Raw genomic sequence first — 18,625 nt, forward strand, 5'->3', positions numbered from 1 at the left:
AGTCAGTCAGTCCTGTGCTGCAGGGCGTGGAGCACATCCTGCCTGTCGCTGGTGTGGCCTCTAACCCCACACATGTCAGGAGCCCCTGCCATATCCCTGGGACCGTAAGCTACAAGAGGACACTGGCTAGCGACTTGGGATGCAGACAGCAGCAAGAGCAGCAGAACAGCGATAACTGCTCCATCGCGTGTTTGCCCGGGGATTTGCTATTTCCAAGCTTCTCTCCACCCGTGATCTAACGCCATCCACACAAGGGAAGCGGGGACAGACCCCCAAGCCTTGGAGGAAGTTGACGTCCTGTCACACGCGGCACGGCACCTCCTCCTGAGCAGCCTTTGCAACACTCGTGATGATACACAGACACATATCATTATTACAGTAAAGACTGTCTCCTCCATCGGACTGCAGTGTCCAGGACAGTGAGGGCTGAGTTTTTGCTCACAGATATTCCAGCGCCTCACAGGAGGCAGACACTCCAGAAAGACTTGCTACAGTATCAGGGGGTGGGTATGTGAACGGGTGGGGTGGGTGACCGACCGTGGCCTGCCCCCAGTGCCCAGCCTGGCTCTACCTGCTGCTGCTGGGCCCGGAGGTCACCGATCTCCTTCTGGTCCTCCTCGTGGAGCCGCTTCATGTCCTCCCACGACTGCTGCAGCAGGTTTCGCTCCCGCAGCAGCTGCCCGTTCTCCCGCCTCAGCATGTCCACGTCATCCTTCAGCTGGGTCTGGTCGCTCAGCAGCCGGCTGTGGAGGGTGCTGAAACGCCCACACACACAGTGAGGCCCAGCCAGCCTCCTTCCCCAATCCCAGGGCATCACCGGCACCTTCAGGGCCCAAGACTCCCAACACACCAGCCAGGAGCAAGCGCAGCCAGGTGACAGCACTCAGGGGCCTGCCAAAACCTGCTATCAGCCCGATGCTAGCAAGACCCAAAGCACTGTGAAACACCTGATCCCGAAAAGGACACATACACAAGGGGGAGCGGGGGGAGTGGGAGGAGATAAACTGCTACCTGGTATAGGCCTGGCACCTCCAAGTACTGAGGTACTGAGGCCTGGGCAAACATCAGCAGGGCGGCAGGCAAATACCCTCCCAGGGGCACCAGGAGGCCAAAAGGGAACATGCCCCCTCTGTCTCTCCTGTGCCAGGAGCTGTAGCAAAGCCCCTGGGACAGTGACCCAGCAGCCCAGGGACCTGCCGGGGCCACTGATCATAGTTTGTTCCTTTCCTGCCTGCCGTGCTTCTGAAGCTGGCAAGAGACGGTGTGATCGGTTAAGAGCCTCGCTTTGCACTTAGGAAAACTAAGGCCCAGGATCACAAACCCACTTGCTGAAGGCCCACTCACGGCTTGCTCCGTGGCAGACGCAGAACTAGAACCAGAAGTCCAGGAATAAGGATGGGGAAGAGGCAGCCGGCAGGCCCCACTCACTGGTAGAAGTCGGTCTCCTTGGCCACCTCCTCACACCTCTTCAAGGCGTTGGTGTGCTGGCTCTGCAGGCTCTGCAGGTCTGACATGGCCCGCACACACTGGGTCTTCAGCCTCTCGTAGTCAGGATTCAGCCTGTGATATGGCCTGGCCCAGACAGCAAACACTGCTGTCAACCGACAAGGCACGTCCCTCCCCTGGGAAGCCATGTCACTGCACCCAGTGGTTCCCAAAGACTGGGCTCCCAATCACCACAACCACCTGGGTACTTGCTACGCTCTAATGTCCTGGCCGCACCCAGACTGACTGAATCAGGATTGATTCCATCCTGATTGAATCAGGATAGAAGAAGCCTTGGTTGCTTGAGCTCCCCGCATAGGCCTGGAGAGCTGAATAAGTACCATCTTGTTCTCTAGGAGCTTCCAAGAGACCCGGCAACAGGCCTGCACACACAGTGGGTCCACCAGCAACCTGTGATGAAGTTTCTCCTCTCTTTGGAACAGCAATTCTCAATCTTGGGCACACAGTAAAACGCCAATTACATCAGCACCCGGGGATAGGACTCAGACATCAGGATTTTTTTTTTTTTTAACTCCCCAGGGAGTTCCAATGTCTAGCCAAAGTGTGGAATAGAAGCTAGGCACAGTGGTTCTCAAAGTGGGGTTCCGGGATCTGCGCCATTGGCACCGCCTGGGCACTTGTTAGCAACGCAGTTGTCGGCCAGCCCCAGACCTCCTGAATCAGACCCGGGAGAGGGAGAGCGGGCTAACCAGCCCTCTGTGCTTCAACAAGGCCTCCGGGTGACTCCACTGCATGCTGGAATCTGACTATCACTGCTCCAGGGCAGGCCTCAGCAGCGCTTTTCTGCAAAGGGCCACACAGCACATACTTTAGGTTTAGCCGGCCGTATGGTCACTGTGCCTTGGGAGCGTAGAAGCAGCATGGACACCATGCACTCCAGCACACGTGTCTTCCCTGGCCCAGCCCTTGTGCTGTCTGACTGGGGAATGTCCTTATCAAAGCAACCTGTAGGAGCAGGCTTTGCAGCTCTGACACTTTCCCCAGAGAAACCTTCCTCGGAACGAGCACACACCCTGATGCTCCTAAAAGGAAGAGGTTAAACCAATCACCCCTCCCGTGAGGATCCTTACCAGCACCTCCAGGAAGGGTAAAGCGCTCTGCACCCCTCCTCCTCCTCCATGAAGCCCTCCCGAATCATCCAGCTGGGTAAAGACTCTACCTCTGCCCCACCCCTTGGATTGCCCTTCCCTGGTATCTGCCTACAGATCCCAACAAAAGAAGCAATCAACTATATTCTTCAAAACATGGAAGCCACGTGCAATGTACCCTTCCTAAAACACATATGTGGCAAGGTACAAATAATGTCTTTCCAAACCACATAAAGATCCACCCAACAGAAGGCAGGCTGGGGTGGGAGACAGTGGCGTGCGCGCACACGGACCATCCAGGGCTCGGCGATGGGATGACTCTTAGGGCAAGGGCTGCACATGGCGGCAGCAAGGGATCAAGAGGGAAGCACACTGTCTTGGCGCTGGACGGCAGAGGGCACACAGGTTAGTGACGAGCGCAAGGCCACCCAACCAAGCAGTGAGGAGACACCTAAGGAGGACAGGGCCCTTCCAGCTGCTGCCCAGTCCACCCACTGAATAATCATCTGCAAGGCCAGCAGAAAGGCTAGGAGGCTGGCCCCAGGCTCTTCTACCACACGCATCCACGCACGCACGCACACCACCACACGGGGACAAACCCTTTCAATCCCGCAGTTGTGGGATTCAGGCCATAGGCTCCAGTTCTGATTTGGAGGGAGCCGAAGAAGCCTGTGCCACTCCCCCCAGGCCTGCGGGGGCAAGGAGACCCCTAGGAGCTCAGGACCCCCGGTACGGAGGCGACGTGATGGCATCAGGACATCCCTTGCCCACTGGTCAGGTGCTGAGTGCTGGGCAGGGGAGGTGGCCGATCACTACCTCTTATCACAGGCTGTCCCATGAGTCGCAAAGGCCAGGCGCTTGCGCAGTTCATTTCTCTCTCGGGTCATCAGCCGCAGCTGAATGGACAGGTTCTCCACCTTCTCGTTCACTTGCCGGTCGGTGAGGAGGGGTGGTGGGGACGGCGCCTTCCCAGTGGTGCCTGGCAAGAGGAAAAGGATAACGTGAGCTGGTACTTGGTGCTCTCCAGGTGCCAGGCACTGTTCTGAGCTCTCAGCTTGCATTAGTTATTCCCAACAGCTCTACCCGGTATGTCCTGTCAGAATCCCCGTTTCACAGACAGCAACGCAACTCAGAAAGTAAGAAGTGGAACTGGGACCAAAGCCCAGGCAGGCTGGCTCCAATATCCAAGCACTCACCACCCACTCCTCTGGCCCTGCCTGAGGACCCTGAGGACCTCCACTCTTCCCAACCAGGCTCTGATACCTCCAGGATGGAACAGTTTTGGACCGAATCCTCACATCCTTGCCTAGTCTGGAAACACCAGCTATCACTCACCCCTGGGCATGGAGGCCGACCTGAGCCTAGCAGAGTAGAAGACATGGCCTGAGAAGGAAAGGACAACGGGAATCCAGCAAGCTCCCGAGGACCAAGGCAGCCAGCTCCAAAGCTGGGGTCCAAGGACTATGTCCCCATCCTTCCCCGACCAGGGCTGGACACTCTGCACAGCTCCCTTTTCCAAGCGGTCCAACCACCTGAAGGGCCTGCCCAACCAGCCCAGGTGCACAGGCTTGGAAGAGGCTGTCAGGGAGAGCTGCCCACAGCTAAGGTTAAGTGTCACGTGACCCAGGTAAGTCCTGGGGCCTCTGGCTGCCCAGCCCACATCAGGCCCTCATCACTGGTGCCCAGGACTAAAAGCATCCTGAAGGGCACTCCAAGCCTTGTGCTGTTATGAAGGAACAGCCGCCACCATCAGCACCTCTGATAAGATCCAAATCCGTCTCTAAGAACAGAGCATCTCACTCAACTGTCTGGGAAGCAAAGATGAATGAATCCATGGTGCTTTTGTGTTTAACTCTGTCCATACATTCACCTGAGATCTCCTCTAACCCTCAGAGACCCGAGGTGGGTCACAGAACTCACAGGAGCCATCCCATTTTATGCATATAGTCTAGGAGTCTGACTCCCATGTCCTGGCATTTTCTCCCCAGGAGCCCTAGAATGTGCAAAGGGCAAGACACGTGTTTTACTCTGCCAGCCTCACTGCCAGCCCCTCAGCTGATGCTTGTTGGCTGATGGTTCACGCAAACCAGGTGCCCCCAACAGACAACAGACAAGCGCTCAGGTGTGGCCTTGGGTCTTCCAGGAGCGCCAGGTAGGATGGCGAGTTCAGCACTGTGGGTGACAAGCTAGACCACAGCCAGAGAGAGGGACGATCCTGAAGCTCTCAGATCAGCGTTATCCACCGCTGGTACCCACACCACCTGAATCTAACATCCCCGGAAGTGCATGTGATTTTAGAACCAGCACCACCATAACCACCAGGATTCCTGTGCTCCGGGCCAGACCTCTGGGGGAGAATGTCCTCTCAGGTGGGGCGCGGACCAGCTTCCCACGAGCATCTCTGCTCCCCACATGGTTCTACTCCATAGCCTGAGAAGCTTTCCCTCACCTTTCCCCCAAACACCCTGGATCCTAACTCCTGCCCCAGAGTTTTGGGAAAAGGCTGATTCCAGCTCTGTGTGGGCTATGAAATGTCTTCCTCTTCTGGCAAATGAAGTCACTTTTACGAGCTTTAGCCCAGGGCCAGTTCTACACTGTTATCTGATTTGCAGTGACTTACCCAACTCTCTCACAACAGGGGCTTCCTCTGGACATGTGTCTGATGCCCCTCCTGGAGATGACTATGACTCACCCTCCAAATAATTCCAGGGGAAAACTCTGTGGAAGACTGACAAACCCAACAGAGTGGGATGAAAATACTCGAAGAACGCCCGGACAGGAGGGATTTCAATGTTCACAGTCACGACCAAGAGCAGACAACACAGCTGTCCCAGGCATTAACTTAATCTTCCCAACAGCCCCAGATGGGTACTAATATTATCCCCATTTTATAGGTGAGAAAACTGAGGCTCAGCAAGTTTAGGTAATCAACTCAAAGCTGCACAAAGAGCAAGTGGTGTGCCCTGAGATGAGCCCAGGCACAAAGATTTGGACCACACACTCTTCCCACCTGCCTCCCCAGCGACAGTCGTGAGTAGCTCTTACGTTGTGTCTGGCAGTTTTTGAAATGCTTCCCATACATCATCCCGTTCAATCCCCTTAAGGAAGATATTACTGTTATCCCCATTTTACAGACCAGGAAACAAAACCTCATCAAGGTTAAGTAGCATGTCCAGGTGACAGAGCCAGTAGACGACAGTGCTGAAAGTCCCCCTATCTCCCTGACCCCAGAACCCAAGGTCTTAATCTAAAGTGAGCAAACATTTTGATGTTAGTGCCTCTTTGCACATTTAAAAACGACTGCGGACTCCAAAGAGCTTTTGTTTATATCTATCTAACAATAATTTTTAAATACTAATTTAAAAATAACCAAAAACCCATTAAGTATTCACATGTTTTTTTTTTCGTTTGTTTTACGAAAAATTAACTACCCTTTCCATTACAAACAAAACTGTAATGAGAAGAATGACATTGCTTGGCATCTTTATAATGCTGTTTGATGTCTGGCTTAAGACAGACAGCCAGAGTCTCTTAGCTGTGCAATTATCACACATCACGATGGAACCTTTAGAAAATCCCACCCTACAGTGGAGTGTTTGTGAGCATGAGTGTGGAAAAGACAAGTGACATCTTAGCGTCATTATGAAAACCGTTTTGACCTCACCAGCCCCCTGAAAGGACCTCAAGGACACCGTACCACGCTTTGAGAACAGCTGCTCTGTGTTATACTCAAGTCCGAGACGTAGCAGAGAAATATCAAATCTCAAGTTTCAGAACTGAAAAGCACCACCAGGCGCGGCCACCTGCCTTCAGGGAGATAAAGTATTTCACCCCATTTTACAAATGAGGCAACAGAGAGGTACATCCCGGGGCTTTCGCAGAAGGTGGAGAGAGAAGCAGCAGCAGGACAGAAGGAAGGGCCATCAGACCTGTCAGCACACAGCCACGCCTCCTGTCTGTCTCCAGCAGGTTAGGCCGCTTGCTCTGCAGCTGTGAGGACCTGGGGCAGCCGACCACGCAGGCAATGAAGTGAGCGCAGATGTTTGCACACCTCAGCCCCGGTGCCGGCCTTGTGCTTAACACACTGCGTCCTGACCTCCCTAATCCCCCCGGCAGCCTCGCAGGTGTGTGACGGGATCACCCTGTGAGAAAATGACAGCCAGAAAGACTGCACAGCTAGGCAGCAGCAGGCCCTCACGGAACTCCGCTCTGAACCCAGAGCCGCGGCCTCCACCCCACGCTACACTGCCCCCTGACAGGAGTGGCCGCTTCCTTTCCCATGCTCCAAAGGCTCGAGCCTGCGTGGAACACAGAAAGGGAGGCCACCCAGGCCCAACAAGCCAGCAAACAGCTCTGTCTGACTCGGGGGAAATGCTGCCTGGGTGCCACTGGCCCTTCACAGTAAGGAAGGCGGAGGACAGAGCAGCCCACAGATGGGGACTACGGATTCGAACTACCAATCCACCCAAGAGCATGGGGGAATCACGAACGCCAGATGCCAAGAGAAGGAAGCCCCACTCGGAAGGCTACATACTACATGATTCCAGTTACATGACATTTGAGAAAAGGCAAAACGACAGGGGCCGAAATCAAAATAGTGGTTGCCAGGGGCTGCGTGGGGGTGGAGACGGGGAAGGCGGACTACAAAGCTGCCGAAGGAAAGTTTCCGGGATGAAGCAACTGCCCTGTATCTTAATTGTGGCGGTGCTTAAATGACCCTGTATGTTTGCCAAAACTCACTGAACTATACACTAACAAGGATAAATTTTACTGTAGGTAGTTTATACCTCAGTGAACACGACTTAAAAAAAATTAAGTTAAAAGAAACTACGTGGTGCCCAAACCATACGGTACCCTAAACGGAAGCCGTCGTCCCAGGAGCGGTGTGAGGTGAAGGGATGTGGGTTGCCGACCGCCTCAGCAGTCACTGCAGTTACAGTAAACATTTTAAATAACAAGCAAAATAAAACTAACTTCAAGTGAGTTGTCCGAAACATGTCAAACACCTTTTTCTCTGTCCTACCTTGTGCAGTCGTTCTTTTGGATTCAAATGAAAAACGGTCCACTCTCCCCGGCTTCACTCCCTCCTCTTTCCAAATCTGGAAACTACTTGAGAAGCAGGCAGATTTTCTGTTCCCTTTTAGTGTCCAAGATGGGATTCAGGAGAAAAGCATTTGGATTGGACTAAAATGGACTCAAAAGGGGTGCTGGAAGAAGCCAGGAGAGCCGGCACAGGCCCTGGACTTTGGACAAAGAGCTGTCCCTCCTCTGGGCCTTGGTGTGAGAGCCAGAGCAGCAGCAGAGCCGGAGCAGGCACAGGACACAGCCCCCTTCACCGTCACCCGAGTCCTGTTCCTCCTCCCAGCTGTCCCGGCTAGTGCGTCCTCTCCCATAGACCATCGAGGCTCCGCAAGCAGCCTGGCAACTGGGTGCTTTTCTTGGCCATAGCCCCCTTTGTCCTCAGCTCCCACATCGCCACACTCCAGGAGACCTCGAAGGCCACCCCCTCAGTCTTACTCACAGCTAGTCAGGTCACAACTCTGTGGGCCCGTGGTGCCAGACGCCAAGGAGAAAACGGGCACTGGCCAAAAGTGGTCAGGTGTAGTGGGGATGCCCAGGTGAACTTCCTGGTCACCTGCAGGCTCTGGCTGTCAGGGGAGAAGCAAGGAGCAGCAGAACGTGCTCAGCACAGGCAGCGGACAGCAAAACCTAGCCAACCTCACCTCCAGCCATGGGGGGACACAGCCCACCGTCCTGAGCCAGTGCTTCTGAAAGCACCTTAGCTTCAGGAGAGAAGCTGTTAGAAAGGTTTCATCGCGGTATAAGCTCTCTTTTCTGAATGCAGAGCTATTTTCATTGTCATTTCTAAAAATCCAGTAGGTTTCTGGATATTGTAAAAACATTGACTACAGATACACATCTGTAAATTTCATAGTGTTTTATTTTGAAGTGAGAATTTTGTTAGTTTATAAGAGATATTTTTTCTATTTAGACCTCAGGGCTATTTTGGGACCTACAAATAAATGTGACCCCAGCAGCTTCAGTTCCCGATATAAAAAACGTTAATAATCTTTAAGTTAAATATGATATATCACTCAGCAGAAAGAATGTCTTTCCCTTTTTAACATCTAACATATTTTGTACTTAATGTTCAAAAAGTATACAAAAAAGATGTAATAATGTAAAAATGTGGGGAAATTGTGGCTACAGAATTAAAAACCACTCGTGAAATAAACATTCTTATGGTACAATAGTGGGGAAAACGAAATGAACATTTTAGCTCCCACCCAGACCTACTGAATCAGAAACCCTGGGGTTGGTTCCCTCGAGGTGATTATAAAGCCTGATAACGTGAGAGAACCTTTTGTCTGAACCAAAGTTGCATTTGCTGGCCAGAGTGGCTTTTTCTTAAAGACATCACCCATTAATGAAATGCAGGGAGGGCCCCTTCTCTTAACTACGGAGCCCAGGGGAACACCCGCCACAGTCACTGCAAGCCCACAGCTCCGCTCCTCCCAGGACTTAGCAGTGAGTGAGAGGTTAGATTCCAGTGCAGCAGCTGCAGCCTTGCCCAGCTCCCAGATCTCCTCCCAGATAAGCTACGTGCTCTCTAATCCTTGACTCGGGGTCTGCTTTGCTGAAACCCAAAGGGTGACATGCAGTGATGATCCACTGCTTCTTGGAGCGCCACTTCTGGAAGGCCCAACTCAAGTGCTACCTCCTCCCCGGAACGTAGTCTGACACCCCTCATTGGAAATAACTGCTCCTTCCCCGAGCTACGTGTGTCTTCTGTTTTACACAGGGCAGAATGGCCAGTCGCTTACTTCTCTGGTGCTATGGTGTGAATGTTTGTGTCCCCCCTCCGCTACCCCCAAAATTTGTATGTTGAAATCCTAACTCCCAAGGTATGGCATTAGATGGTGGCACCTTTAGGGGTGATTAGGTCACGAGGGTGCAGCCCTCATGAATGGGATTAGTGTATTATAAGAGGGACCCCAAGAGCTCTCTCCCCAGTTCTGCCACGAGGTTACGGCGGGAAGGTACTATCTATGAACCAGAAAGTGGGCCCCAACAGACACTGAATCTGCCTTGATCTTGGACTTTCCAGTCCCCAGAACTGTGAGAAAGACGTGTGTTTCTCAACCACCCAGTCTGCGTGCTACTCTGTTATAGCAGCCTGCAGGGACTGAGACACCTAGCTGGACTCAGGCGCCAGGCCCCTCTGATCCCTGCGAGCACTGAGCACGGTCTCCAAGAGGAGATGCTCCCGTTCATCTCCTGAACTGAGAGAAAACAGGCCCTGGACCCCAAAGGACCAGAGAAGGAAGGGTCCAAGGGCGTAGGGAGTCGGGGTGCAGCCCTGCCTCCATGATGCCTCACCCCACCTTCCCTGTCAACCAGAAGCTGCACTTTCAAGGAATCTTCAATGAGATGTGAAGAAAACCCTCCAGCTCCTTCTTCCAACAAGCCAGGAGACCTCTCTGTTTAATGAGGAATCTCTCCTGTTACTTCAATTTGCATGAAATTTAAGGCTCATTTTGTAAATGCCACCCAAGACTGTCTCTTCTCCTTAAAGCTTCCCCAGTTATCCAAGATAAAAAATAAAAGGGACCAGGGAAATTAGGTCAGGATGAATGAGGAGGAAAAAATACCGATTGCCGGAAATGGATGTGCAATCCCCGGGCAGATCCCTGGGCCCTACCCACAGGGCAAGTTAATTAATAAAGGGCTGCCTGGGGTGGGAGAAGGCCTCAAAGAAGCCACACGTGCTTCACGCATGAAAACTGCCTACAAAAGGGCCTCAGCAGAGAGACACTGCAACCTCTTAGACGGTCAGCTGGCAAAGGCGTGGTGAGTTGTTAGTAGGTCAGGCTGGAGAGCTGAAACAAGACAGACCACCTGAGACTCTAACGCCGACCAGGCACAAGCTGTCACTGAGAAAACACTATATACTCAAGGCTTCACATCTACCAATTTCTCTTACGCTGAATATAACTTGCTGTCCTCTTCCCAAATGTTCTCTGTTAGGGAGATAGATGTGAGAAAGTGGAGGTGGTACTTTTATTCTAAGGCCTTGCTCTTGCTTTTCCTTAGGTTCATGGAGAAAGACCATGAACAAACAAAAACGGCCATCTCGGGCCGGTTGGATGGTTCAGTGGGTTGGAGCGCGAGCTCTCAACAACAAGGTTGTCGGTTCAATTCCCACATGGGATGGTGAGCTGCGCCCCCTGCAACTAAAGATTGAAAATGGTGACTGGACTTGGAGCTGAGCTGCGCCCTCCACAACTAGATTGAAGGACAACGACTTGGAGCTGATGGGCCCTGGAGAAACACACTGTTCCCCAACATTCCCAAATTTAAAAAAATAAAATAAAACAACAACAAACAAAACACAACGGCTCTCTCCGTCTGACTTAGCAGTGCACCCCTTCTGCCAGGGCTCGGATGCACCTGTGAAGGCTGGGGAAGGGAGAGCTCTGCCTCTCAGGAGGGAGGCGGCCAGAAGGAATTCTCCCTGAGGCACTGCAGCCCTACCCTGGCGGCCCCCACCATTCATTCTGCCCCAAGGGGCTGCTCCAAGCCAGCCACGGACATTCCAGTTCTCCTGCCAGAGATTAGGTTCCGCCAGCCCATCTCAAACCAGGAGGGCTGTTCCAACATGTGGCTGCTGGGCCCCACCCTGAGAGCAACTGACCTAACAGGTATGGAGTGAAGCTCGGGACCCTGCATTTCTACCAAGTGCCAGAGTGCTGCTGCTCCAGGGACCACACTGCCTGAGCCACTGGTCTGAGCGTAGACAAGCGACCCCACTGTGGTCGGTGAGAAGAGACTGTGCCAGAGGCCTTCCGGGGAAGGCTTCTTTGCTTATAAGGACACACTAGAGGAGACGACGCTCTCCGTCCTCTGGATCATTTGTGATGACGGGAATGTTCTCTCACCTGCGCTGGTCAATACAGTAGCCACGAGCCACAGGTGGCCACAGAGCACTTGAAAGTGGCCAGTGTGACTGCTGAAACTAGAAATTTTCATTTTATTTCATTTTAATTATTTTGAATTTAAAAGCCACCTGGGACTTCGGGCTCCCGTAACGGACATCGCAGCCCTGGGCTTTGTCAGGTCTGGATGTAATGGCTGGAACTGCTGCTCCAGATCCCCAGCTACCCGCCTACAGGGGAAGACACTGTACAGGGGATCGCAGAGCCACATCCCCATGTACTCAGCGCTTCTTACATCTGAGCCCACACATTTCTTTACTGTTTAAGGCAGTGTGAGTAGATAATTCCTGCTGCTGCAGCCACAAGGACATTCAAGCCATCCTGCAGAAAAATGAAGCTACTCGCCCCAAGGACGGTGTCACCTGCATACAGAAGAGTGAAAGAAGCAAGTCTTGGTTCCTGGTGACCTGGAGGGTTTGACCTGAAGGTATGCGACCCGGTCTTTCAGCATTCAAGCTCTGGACACAGACAGCACTGCTCTCTGCCTGCAGAGTCCGGAGGCACTGCAGTCCCCTCCATCCCAAGGTCCACTGGGTGTATGGAGAACCAAATGGTGGGTGACTGACATGAGGCTTCTTCCAGAGCATGCGACGGTCCAGATGCACAAAACACATTTCCTGCTCTGGCTCAAAATGCCACCAGTAACCGTCCTTGCTGTGTTTAAGGGATACTTCTCTCTGGAGTCCCCTTTCAAAACGCAAAAGCTCCTGGGAAAGGCACTGCTATTAAGCCTGGAAGCGCTGATATGAATGACTTTGTCAGGTATCTGTTAGATCACTGTACCTTGCTCCCAAGGAGATTAGGGGCCTAAAAGGTAAGGTATGAGAGAGCTAAGAGGTGCACTCATGGCTCCACCAGTTCACAGTTCTACAAAAGCCCGACCTTACTGCTCTCCTTATCCTGACTGCCCCACTCCACGCACTTCCTGAAAACCAGTCCCAAGTACAAAAGGTGGACAATCCCATCATTCAATCGATGTGTCTCATGGACCCAAAGCAGGCAGGACAGAGTGAAAGAGACTCAGCAGCTCTGAACTATGGTCCAGAAGAGGCCTTCCTGAAGCCTACACAGGATGAGGAAACCTGTGAGGGGCTGAACTGTGCCCCCCACCCCCCGCCCCAAAGAGGTGCAAGTCCTAATCCCGAGTAAATGTGAATGTGACCTTATTTGGAAATACGATCTTTACAGATGAACAAGATGAGGGTGTCCTATGACGGGTGTCCTTTTTAAGACGGTAAATGTGGAGACACACACACACACAGGGAGAACATCACGTGAAGATGAAGGCAGACACGGGCTGATACATCCACAAGGCAAGGAACGTCAAAGATTGCCTGCGAGGAGAGGCTTGGAGCAGCCCCTCCCCTAGAGCCTTCAGAGGGGGCCCGGCCCAGCCAGCACAACAGCTTGATCACAAAGACTTCTCGCCTCCAGAACTGTGAGAGAACACATTTCTGTCCTGTAAGCCCCTCGGGGTGTGGTACTGTTACGGCAGCCCTAGCAAACGAATGCAGTTCCCTCCCCACTCCACTGCACCTACCCTCCCTTCTCGTCGTTTGGATCTCACTTATTGCATTTACTCATTTAACTGTCTCCCCCGTAGACCCTGAGATCTACAAGCACAGGGACGCACCTGCCTCTTCACCACAATATCCAAGCCCACCTCTGGCACTACAGGCGGCTGTAGTGTTAGTCAATTAACACATGAAAGGTGGGCCCCTGGCTAGTTCTGGAATCTCTGGCAGGAGACTCCTCTTTCTGAACGGCTATTTGCCCATCTGTCTATATAAACGGAAACCAAGTAAATGGACCAGGTGATCTCTGTGAGCCCTTCCGACTCAAAAATCCAGGACTCCCCCACTGAAGGTGTACCCCATCCATCAAGGTGAGATCAGGACATCAGAAACTACACGAGGCGTATTAAATAGCAAGCAGGTAACACAGGGAGTGGGTCACAGAGCTGGGGCAGCTGGGACACTGACAATCTTCCTCCTGGGATGTCTTCAGTGAAATGAAAGCAGGGGCAGCCTCACGCTAGGGGCTTCTGGAAACACATCCACATCCAGTAGCATGGACTGGCTACTCCTTTCCCCAAGGCAACAAACCCAGTGTGCTATTCCTGCTTACAAAGGACAGCACCAAAACAGGGCCAGTCTCACGGATGGCTGGCCTTGGGTGGGGGTCGAGGCAACAGGCTCACTGAGAAGTCCAATGCCCGAAGTGAAGAATAGCGATGTATGTGCCTCCCCCAGCACCCACCTCCGCTCTAAAGCCAGAGCCAGCTTTCTGCCCTCCTCTGGTAAGAAGAGGTACTGCTGATGAGAGAAAAATGTGATGAATACCAAGATGGCGCAATAGATAAACGCTGTGCTTACCTTCTCTCACAACCACATCAAAATTACAACCAATCTACAAAACCACCATCATGGAGAATTGTCTAAAATCTTGCTGAACCGAAGCCCTACAACTAAGGACGTGCAGAAGCCACCTCAAGACTCAGAGGGGCAGAGACGCGGAACAGGCTGGTCCCACACCCGTGTGGGCCATTAAAGATCGGGAGGGATATTTTGGCTGTGGAGTTTCCCCCACCCCCCAGAGAAGCAAGAGGTGCCAGCCCCAGCCCAGCACAGTGTTCCAGTGCTGGGGAGAGAAGTCCCCATCATTTCTGGCTGTGAAAACCCGCGGAGATCGTGACTGAGTGAGAGGGAAGGAGGCCACAGTCCCAGGCGCTCCTCCTGAGGAACCTCACACATACTTACCCACCAACGGAATCACTGGCTCTGAGATCCAGTGCTGGGGCTGCTGCTGGAAAGCCGGCAGGGACAGATGGTGGGAAACTGAGTTGTCTGGCATGCGACGGGGGCTGGGGAGGCCGCTTTCTTCTGGAAGGAGAGGCTGGCGGGAGCCACTGTTTCTCTGCTGAGCTCTCCCCCTTCCTGGCGTGCGGACAGCGGCGGCGGCCATAGCTCAGTCTCCCCAGTTCGCTCCCCACGCCCTGGCGATCCAACACCCGGCCCGGGCCGCCCAACTGCCGGGCACACCCAAGTCACTTCCAGTGGCTTTTTCGTAAAACCACCTGCCTTAGCTCACGCTGCAGACTTTCCTAGGGCCTCTCAAAGGTTCACGGAACTCAGACAAGCAGCATCTGGCTTGAGCGTGTCCTGTGCCTCTGGCTGAGCAGCCCTAAGCCGGCACTAGCGGCAGTCGGCCTTGGTTCGCGGCTTGGCCTTTCAAGGCGCTTCCAAGCACAACACAGGCAGCAGACATCTGCAGATGTCTGACTCCCTCTAGTTGGCCCCTAGCATGGGGCATGGGCTGTGGCTGAAGTAGACCTGCAGCGGGTCCTCCCCAAGGTGGCCCTGGGGCTGATACGCCCAGTGGCCAGCTTCAAAATGAGCTGGAGCGTCACCCAACCGCCTCTAAGTACGACACACCCAAGGGGCGGATTGGTCAGGCACCAGCGTCCTGCTGAGGCAGATCCTGCTCTGTAGGGTCAGCCCCTGCGCAACAACTATTCCACTGTAGTCAAGGCCAGTGCTTACAACCAGTGAGCCCAAGGGTCAGTCCCTCCCACTGATGTGCAATTATCAACCAAGGCTCAACCACAAGAGGAGGGCACACACAAACCATACAAGGGACACACCTGGAGTGCGTGTCTCAGATGACCAGAAAGACCGCCAGTGAGCCCCACAGCACGCCTACTACCATGTCTCCCCAAAAATAAGACCTAGCCAGACAATTAGCTCTAATGCGCGTCTTTTGGAGCAAAAATTAATATAAGACCTGGTATTATATTACATTATATTTTATTACATTATATTATATTATATTATATTATACCCAGGATTAGATTAGATTATATTAGATTATATAAGACCTGGTTTTATATTATAGTAAAGTAAGACTGGGTCTTATATTAATTTTTGCTCCAAAAGACACATTGGAGCTAATTGTGCGGCTAGGTCTTATTTTCGGGGAAACGGGGTACATAAGGCCACTCTACTAAGACCGGACAACACAGCAGCCCTACCTAATACATAGAAACAAACACAGGGGAGGCAGCCAAAATGGGGAGACAGAGAAACATGTCCCAAATAAAAGAAGAGAACAAAGCTCCAGAAAAATAACTAAACAAAATGGAGACAAGCAATCTACCAGATGCAGAGTTCCAAACACTGGTTATAAGATGCTCAGTGACCTCAGTGAGAACTTCAACAAAGGGACAGGAAGCATAAAAATGGAGATGGAAACTATAAAAAAGAACCAGTCAAAAAAAGACTACAATAATGGAAATGAAGAATATATTACAGGGAATCAACAGCAGATTAGATGAAGCAGAGGATCAAACCAGCGATGTAGAAAAATAAGGTAGCAGAAAACACCCAACCAGAGCAGCAAAAAGAAAAAGAATCCAAAAAATTGAGGAGCGTTTAAGGGGCCTCTGGGACAACATCAAGCATACCAACATTCACATTATAAGGGTACCAGAGGGAGAACAGAGCAAGGAATTGAAAAAACTATTTGAAGGAATAATAACAGAAAACTTCCCTAACCTGGCGAAGGAAATGGATACTCAAGTCCAGGAAGTGCAGAGAGTCCCAAGCAAGATGAACGCAAAGAGGCCTACACCAAGATACATAATTTAAATGCCGAAGGTTAAAGACAAAGAGAGAATCTTAAAAGCAGCAAGAGAAAAGCAGTTAGTTACCTACAAGGGAGCCCCCATAAGACTGTCAGCTGATTTCTCAACAAAAACTCTGCAGGCCAGAATGGATTGGCACGAAACATTCAAAGTGATGAAAAGCAAAGACCTACAATCAAGATTCCTCTACCCAGCAAAGCTGTCATTTAGAATTGAAGGACACATAAAGAGCTGCCCAGACATTTAAAAGCTAAAGGAGTTCATCACCACCAAGCCAGTATTACAAGGAATCTTACAGGGACTTCTTTTAGATGGGAGGGGGGTTAGGGATGGGTGAAAAGGAGAAGGGATCAAGAAGCACAAATTGGTTGTTACACAGTAGTCATGGGGATGCAGGGTATGGCATAAGGAATATAGTCAATAATACTGTCATACCTTGGTATGGTGCCAGATAGGTGCTAGATCTATCAGGGTGACAGCTGGGAATGGGGCGGGGGCAGGGTGAAAAAGGGGAAGGTCTTAAGAAATACAAATTGGGAGTTCGAAAATAGTCAAGATGTAAAGTATACGGAATATAATCAATAATATGGTAATAACTACATACCAAGTACCAAGGTATGTACTCGTCAGGTACCAATACTAGTACCAAGTGGTACTAGTCAGGGGGATCACTTCCTAAATTATATAAGTGTCTAATCACTATGCTGTACACTTGAAACTAATATAAAATAATACTAAATGTCAACTCTAATTGAAAAATTTAAAAAGGGGAGAAAAAGATCAATGATACTGGGATAGCATGGTGCAGTGTCAGACGGTTGCTGGATTTATCACGGTGATCACGTCTGTACCATAGGGAATAAAATCAATAATGTGGTAAAAACACTGTATAGAGCCAGGTGGGTACCGTTGAATAACTGTGATGTACATGTGAAACTAACATAATATTGTATGCTAGCTATATTTTAATAAAAAATATTTAAAAATAAAAATAAAACAAATGTTTAAAAAAGAAAACATGAATGGAATCAACAGAAAATGAGCCCCATGAGTGATCTGAAAGGTGAAGGCCAACATCCCATCCCATGAACCCAGGGCCGCCCTAGCTCTCACCCAGACCCCTTTCCCGCCTGGTGTGGAAGGAGTGATACTCTGGAAGGTGGTACTCACCCACACTGCTGAGGGAGCTGCTGCTTTCTGAGTCTGAGGGCATGATGGACAAGACGCTGTAGGTGGAACCTGGGGACAGAAAGGAAAACCATTTATTACTAACCCAAAAGGGGTCCCTTATATATACCTCAAACCGCTGTCAGACCAGCTGATCTTCAGTCATTGCCAGGCTGAGCACCCACAGTGCATCAAGGACCAGAAATCGAATTCAAGAGGCTGGACAGGGGAGGTGTCGTCAGCAGGGCCTCGTCCTTGGTGTTTCTGCCTGCCCTTCCACCTCACCTTGTGCCACCCTCTTGCTCTGGACACTCATCTGTGTATGGGCAAAGGGGAGTCTGCAGTCAGTCAGCTGGCTTCCCGGGGTATCTGGGGAAAGGCTTAACAAGAGAGCAACATGCCCCAGGGTAAAATGGAGTCTGGGGGTTCCCTACAGATTTTCGTCAATATGATTCTGGCTTCCATGCAGAGGGTAGCAGAGCATAAATTAAACATCTGTGAACTATGTGTTCTTTTTGCCTGACTATTCTACTCTTAGGTTCTAACTACATTCAAGCGCAGTCCTTAATAATTTAGTCACTCTCTGCCCCCTTATTAAAAGTTACTCATAAAACTATCAGCAATTACACTGTCACCAAAGCATCAGGAAAAACCTCTGGGTCAGGAAACCCAGTTTCTGAACCCAGCTCTCGTCCACGTGCGAGTAGCTGGGTGACGCTGAGCAAATTGCTTCAGTGTCCTGAAACTCTGTTTCCTGGTCTGTAAAATGAAGGGGTTCAACCAGACAGCTTATGAGGTCCTATCCCCTGTCCCATTTCAGCAACTCCATTCTCCACTGCCGAATGGAAACAGAAGGTGTGCTTTGTTTATCAAGGCTACAGATGACAGAAAACGAAGAGGGGGGCAAACAGAGACTCAACTGGAAGTCAAAACAAGCACAACACGCAGAGGTGGTGGGTCCCACAAACAGGATAACGTGAAGAATGCAATGTTTCGTTCCGGAACCAAAAGGTGTGTGCTGGGCCAAGTGGGAGCCAAAGATGAGATTTCAGCCACAAAAACTTTGAACAAGCTTAGGACTTCAGTGTCAGAAACTGGCCAAGAACTAATGACATCTTGGGCTCCAGGACCAGAAATGCGGGGGCCAAATTGAAGGAGGTTTTCCCCATCTCGACTCTTGACTAGCCACCCTATACATGCACACCCTCAGAACGGGGGGGGAAGAG

The 18,625-nt window shown here is 51.3% G+C and overlaps 1 protein-coding gene across 5 annotated transcripts in view; it reads right to left on the reverse strand.

Moving 5' to 3' along the window:
* DLG5 (discs large MAGUK scaffold protein 5) overlaps window positions 1-18,625 on the reverse strand; it is a 121,690-nt gene that overhangs the window by 61,781 nt on the left and 41,284 nt on the right. For 3 of the 5 annotated variants that reach the window (XM_033130886.1, XM_033130888.1, XM_033130883.1), the window contains exons 2-5: window positions 17,403-17,471; window positions 3,411-3,573; window positions 1,429-1,572; window positions 572-755 (exon numbers count right to left, since the gene is read on the reverse strand). In XM_033130886.1, the coding sequence (XP_032986777.1) occupies window positions 572-755; window positions 1,429-1,572; window positions 3,411-3,573; window positions 17,403-17,471 (560 nt within the window). The remainder of the gene's footprint in view (window positions 1-571; window positions 756-1,428; window positions 1,573-3,410; window positions 3,574-17,402; window positions 17,472-18,625) is intronic. The other 2 variants (XM_033130887.1, XM_033130885.1) reach the window with 1 other exon arrangement.

Source organism: Rhinolophus ferrumequinum, chromosome 16, assembly GCF_004115265.2.
Source record: "Rhinolophus ferrumequinum isolate MPI-CBG mRhiFer1 chromosome 16, mRhiFer1_v1.p, whole genome shotgun sequence".
Lineage (NCBI taxonomy): Eukaryota > Metazoa > Chordata > Mammalia > Chiroptera > Rhinolophidae > Rhinolophus > Rhinolophus ferrumequinum.